Here is a 6,390-nt window from a genome sequence, read left to right as displayed (position 1 = left end):
TATGTAAATATATCATCTATATTTTATATGTTAAATATTTATTTACACATCAATTAATAATGATACTTTAATAATACTAAAGAAGTACAGTAAAGTTGCTGTTTATTGATTTTTGTTTAGTGTCTACATCTTACGACGAAATTCTGAAACATCCTGGCTGACACAAGTCGCATGAGTTTTTTAGTTGTTTACGAGTTTACGTAACTCTCCATAGATGGCACCATACAAATTACACCAATAATTTTGATTATCTGGTTTTCGGTTATTGATAGTTTGGAAAATACTGGTTGTGAATAAATGTAATAAATTAAACCAAATATGTATTTATTCATAAATTTACAATAATCAGTTTTTACTTAACCGAAATCATTTAATGCAAAGGTAAGCAAGTAATTTTACTTACACTAGCAGAATGCTAACCTAACTTTTCTTCCAGTCATAATGACTTTCATGACACTGGCCCACTATCTACAAATAATAGACCGGAGTTGGAGGGCACAGGATGGTGCAAAAGTCGCTACTTTTATATCCCTCCGTCATGAACATGCCAAGTACGGCAACTACCAGCTGGAAATGCCCGAAGGTCTCGTCGACAAATTCCTGATAGCACCAGCGGACGAACTAGTAATTTTGCACTTGAAATGTCTGTATTACATCGGAAAAGAAGACTTCTTAGGCGCTTACCAACAGCAGAGTACGCTGGTACAAAGTTTCGCGAAAATTTTACAAGCACAGAAAGAAGAGAATTGGTCTTTACCGATCATGTATACGATTTGTTCAGATTTAAGACTTATCGCTCAGCAAGCGGAGAAGCAGAAAGTAGGGGTTAACGAGAAGCCTGGAGAGATTTTAGAGAAGGCAGCCGAGTGTTTAATGGGGTGTTTCAGAGTGTGTGCTGCCGACAATCGTTCTGGAGAAGAAGACACAAAAAGAATAGGCATGTTAGCGCTAGTGAATCAGTTATTTAAAGTTTATTTTCGGATTAACAAACTGCATCTGTGCAAGCCTTTGATAAGGGCCATAGAGTCTTCACCTTTCAAAGAGAGCTTCTCGCTCAGTCAGCAAGTCACGTACAGGTACTTTGTGGGGCGAAAGGCCATGTATGATAGCAACTACAAAGCGGCCGATGAATATTTAACATACGCCTTTGAAAACTGCCACAAATCAAATCGGAAGAATAAACGTTTGATTTTGATATACCTAGTTCCTGTCAAAATGCTTCTAGGTTATATTCCGAGTAAAATAGTGTTAGAAAAATATGACGTTACACAGTTTTGGGACTTAGTTCAAGCAGTGTGCCAAGGCAACTTGAAGCTATTCGACGAATTGATGGAAATGCACGAGACCTTCTTCATTAAATGCGGTATTTACTTAATTGTGGATAAATTGAAGATCATAGCGTACAGGAATTTGTTCCGGAAAGTGTACTTGATACTGAACACTCACCAGATCCCTGTCGAGGCTCTACAGTGCGCTTTGGAGTACCTGGGACAAGACGTGGACTTAGACGAGACTCAATGTATAGTGGCAAATCTTATTTACGAGGGGAAAATCAAAGGGTACATATCGCATCAGCACAGGAAAGTCGTCGTTAGCAAGCAGAATCCGTTCCCTGCTTTGACTAGTTTGACTTGAACGATCAATTTTTTGCATTAATTTTGAACATTGTTTATATACGTTATAAAAATTGTTAGAAATAGAGAGTGGTAAAATGTAAATTTGTTTCAATCTGTAATTTTTATAATAAATACCGAAGATATTTGTAGTTTGACGCATGGGAGTTGAGTGAAAACAGAAAGATTGTCAAAGAAAATGCAAGCGCAATTTTTTAGTACAAGAAATTAAAGGGTGCTCAGTTTAGGAACAATTTCATGGGGGTTTATATGCAAGGGGTGTATTTTTGCTTTCATTCTTAATCAATTTTAAAATGCCATGCACAGATTTCTCTATACAGTGTGTTTTAAGTACTTGTACAAACTTTAAAGGGTGAATCTTTGACTAATTTTAAGATAAAAAGTTCATATGAACATGGGTTCGCAACGTCTTGGTTTTTGAGATAGAGCGTACAAAAAAATTTTTTTTTTAGTATTTTGATTATATTTTAGTTCCATAACATGGTAATTTGACCAAATTCAGGAAACTGGGAGTATCGATGATGAGAAACTGAAATATTTACTTAATTTTTTGTTTAATGTCAGAAGGCGCTACATACAGACAGTATTGTATCTGCATTTAAATAACTATACCTTTTTTTTTGTCTCAATGTATGTCATTTTTGACTAAACATATCAATTCTTCATTCAATTTTACGTGCAAAAGGTACTCTTAGTATTTGTCACTGAAAGCAGCCGTTTTGTAAAAAAACGGGTTTAAAGTTAAACCTGTGTTGGAATTTTGTTAAGTAAAATCATTAAGAGTTTTTGAAAAATAAGCGAAAATCAGTGAAAATTAGAAAAAAAAGCTTTGTGATTCTAATTAATTATTATTTTTTTATTTATTTGTTTATTGAAATGAAATACTCAACGGGCAGAGCCCAATTACAGGATAAGTTACAATTTGAAATTAAGTCACAATTAAGAAGAAAAACAAGTGGAGGAAAAAAAAGTGAAATATAATGTCAACAGTACAACAGCTTAAAAGTGAAGCAAACAATGAGAAAAAATGTAGAACAAATAGTGAGAACAACAAAACAAAAAATTAAGAAGCATGTAAGAAAAATATGCACCAGTACAAATGATAAATATAAAATAAGCTTATAAAATACAATAAGTTTAAGATGTAAAAAGAGTAGAAAACAGATAATTGAAAACAAAGCTTAACATAGCGCAGTGTACAAGATAAGATATCGACGTAATTTTCAATTTCACGATAGTTATTTAACATCTGATGTAAAGGCGATTTAACTGATATATTAGTACGAGCATGAGGTACGGCAAATAAGCTATTAGATCTGGGTATTCTAAAATTTAAACGTGCAAGTAAGTCATCAGATTTAATAACATAGTGAATTATTTTATAGAGCATTAATATGGAACGCATTTTACGTCTGGAGATGGTTGTAAAATATATTCTGTGGTGTTCCTCTAACATATAAACCGTCAAGAATAAATGCTACAGATTTAAAGAATCTGTTCTGTACCTTTTTAAGTCCAGAAATTTGGCACTCGTAAATAGGATTCCATATGACACAGCCATATTCAAGTTTAGATCTGACAAACGTACGTAGATGAAGAGTAGTGAAATCTCTAAATTCACTGGAATTACGTAAAATAAAACCCAAGTTTTTGTATGCCCCCGCTATGGGAAGCTCAACATGCCGAGCAAACCTATTAAATAAGTATATAAATTACTGCCACAAGATGGAAGATATAATTAATATAATATGTGCATATATCTCACGTCAAAACCAAAATACTTTTAGAAACGTTTTCAAATTTTTTAGAGCTTTTAGTTTTGTGAAAATTCCAGTTAAAAAGTTCAACATGTGTAAGTGGCAAAATAAATAATGAAAAATATTTATCGTTGATCCTCACAAACTTAAAAAATAAAAAAATAATGGCAACGAATGAGTACGGTAGATACTTATTAAATTTATTAGCTGCACTAAATAAACTAACAATAAAATAGGCAGGACATATACAGGGTGCCGCAGAATAACTATTCCTAATTTTTAGAAAATAGATTCGGGAGCCAATCGTACTATCCGAAATATTGACTTTGAGGACAAAAGTTTTGCAACAATTTGAAAATAACCCGAAAACAAGCACTCGTGCCATTGCCCATGTGATGCATACAATAAGCCACACATCTGTACGGAGGGTATTAAAGGAATACCAGAAGCATCCTTTCACATTTAAAAAGTGCAATCGTTCATTCCAGCTGATTATTCCAACAGAGGTCAATTTGTCGAATGGTACTTGAGTAAAATTAACGACGAACCAAGATTGCTTGAAAATGTCCCACTTAATATTCGAAGAAATATTATTTTCCAGCATGATAGTGCACCAGCACACTTTGGATTAAACTGCCGAAACTATCTAAATGCACAATATCCAAATTGGAAGGGTGGCAGGGGTGATTTCTTGGCCTGCACGTTCACCAGATATGACTCCAGTTGATTTTTGTATTTGGGGCAATATTAAATCACTGGTTTATGAGACACGTACCTGTGAATACTGAAGAAGATTTAGTGGCTCGAATTATTCTAGCGTTTGATGATATTTGTGATGAGCATATCCGCAGCTATTTCAAAGAATTCGCAGTCGATTACACATTGTTACAACTTGTGTATCGAAAATGGTGGTCGTAACTTCGAACAACTTTTATATACATAGTTTGTGCAGTTTAATTTAGTAAGTTATTACTCTTTCCTTTTGTAATTGAAATTGTTTATAAAGATTTCCAGTTTATCTTGACACCGAGAAATTTCCTTAATACCGTCTATCATTTCTGTAAATACTGTAAATATTCTGTAGGAATACTTATTCTGTAAGACCTTGTATAGAGAAAACAAATACCTAAGCCAAGATGTTGAATGCGGCTGCTATGGCCATCTATTGGCTGGAGTGGAACTATGTATTTAGACTCGGGACAGTGTTAATAGATGGATCTCTTTTTGTAATACATTTATGCCATAAATTAATAATGAATTTACACTAATTTACTTCAGATTTATTTTTTTACTTGCAGACAAAGTAAAAATCACTTATTTTTACTGCAATTCCATAAATTTAATTAATTTCTATATGGAATTTTCACATTTGTTTTTTGTGCAGATTTTGTCTGAATTTATAAAGGACGATTTCACATTTATTACTTTCTGGCGGACCCCAATGTTGTATTTTTTACGTTCTCAATCAATAAAACATGACGTGTTTGTGAACCCGGCATAAATTTGATAAATTTTAGTTGCTGCAATAACAGTCTATTAGCTCCCAATTTTATTTGCTCGTGGCATGTCGAATTATTGGTTCTGGCTTTTTGCAATAAAACGAAAATTCATTTTTCACTCGCCCCTGCGATATTCTGTTTGTGGCTCCCACGGAATTTATATTGCTGGTAGCCTGCAGTACTGCTTTATTATTTTACAATTTTCTCGGAAATAAAACCAAAGCGATTTACTAAGTAAAAAGTTAGTGAAACGGGATAGCTTTTTGTACAGGTGAAGAAATATTTGTTTATGAACATATAGGGTGTATGGTTATGGAGAAAAACAATTTGTTTCATAATAAATCGATAAAAGGCGTTAAATTACAAATTCCAATCCTTTCCCTTTATTTCGAGGCCAATTTTGCTGGCAATTAAAGCTCCAGGAGCCAAGCAAATGGTTTGTTGATAACAATATGCTGAGGGGGATGTCAAGACTAATGACTCCTGAGTGGGGTTGGGGGTGATTGCCAGCGAAGTCTCACTTTCTCCCGAGTTTTAAATACGGTCTCCCTGCCAGGGTGATAAATGTAAAAGGATTTTTTCCCACAAACTTTTCATTAGATTTATTTCCCTTTCTCCGGTGTGAAAAAGGCATCTTGTTGCTCCCAATCGTGGGTGGATTTTCTCCCAGTGTTCATTTCCGCTGGTAAGCCAGGCGGGGCTTCCCAAATTTAAATTCAATTTATTTTTAGCCGGATAATATCCTTTGTCGAGGAATGTTGCTGAATTCGGCTACATAATTAAGTCTGAGGGCCAAAGACAGATGCAAATAGGTTAGGCTTCCTTCTAGCTTAATACAGACGTAATTGAAATGTACAGTCTTATCTAAAAGTTATTATTTCTGCAGCTATGGAACTATTTGTGCGAATTAATTTATGTTGGTACACACCATACTCCACAAAGGACTCTTCATAAAAGTTCACCCTATAATATTTCTTTATTATTTCATATAACATATTGAAACTATATGAACCAGTGACAAAAACCACTTTTTCACGTTTAACGATAGTTTTTCTAATTGTTGATTGTTTTGACCTCTGTACCTGTATTCTCAATTTGGCATTTATCCAGTTTTATATTGTATTAACATAAATAAACAAATAAACAAAGACACAAACCAACAAACAATCAAACCAAAAAATAAAGGAACACAAATACAAATAAAATTAAAAGATGAACAAACTAATGAACAAACAAACAAACACACACACAAGCATAAACAAACAAACAAACAAACAGACAAGCAGATAAATAAATAAATGAATAAATAAATAAACAAAGGCACCACACTTCCTGGAGCCAATGTCAGTATCTTTCACCACAAGATGAGCATCTCAGTTCATGAACTCAAGCCTAGTCTTCCGCTTATCGTGAATTTAGTGCCTATTCAGATGGCTTTGAGGGTACCCGAGCTCGTGCGTCTATGTCGAGGGTGAAATCGTACCGGATCTACTTAAATTA

At 34.0% G+C, this 6,390-nt stretch overlaps 1 protein-coding gene across 1 annotated transcript; it reads left to right on the top strand.

Moving 5' to 3' along the window:
• Window positions 1–257: 257 nt before the first annotated feature.
• On the top strand, window positions 258–1,718 carry LOC108907423 (PCI domain-containing protein 2). The gene is made up of 2 exons (XM_018711094.1): window positions 258–381; window positions 437–1,718. Exon 2 carries the CDS (start codon window positions 442–444, stop codon window positions 1,633–1,635), a length of 1,194 nt encoding a protein of 397 aa, XP_018566610.1. The 5' UTR covers window positions 258–381; window positions 437–441; the 3' UTR covers window positions 1,636–1,718.
• Window positions 1,719–6,390: the final 4,672 nt, after the last annotated feature.

The sequence above is a fragment of the Anoplophora glabripennis genome, unplaced genomic scaffold (assembly GCF_000390285.2).
Source record: "Anoplophora glabripennis isolate ALB-LARVAE unplaced genomic scaffold, Agla_2.0 scaffold20, whole genome shotgun sequence".
Lineage (NCBI taxonomy): Eukaryota > Metazoa > Arthropoda > Insecta > Coleoptera > Cerambycidae > Anoplophora > Anoplophora glabripennis.
This window is presented reverse-complemented; position numbering and strand designations above follow the sequence as displayed.

Excerpts from the sequence above, each read along its gene's own strand:
- LOC108907423 (XM_018711094.1), top strand. The coding sequence starts at position 442 with ATGACTTTCATGACACTGGCCCACTATCTACAAATAATAGACCGGAGT.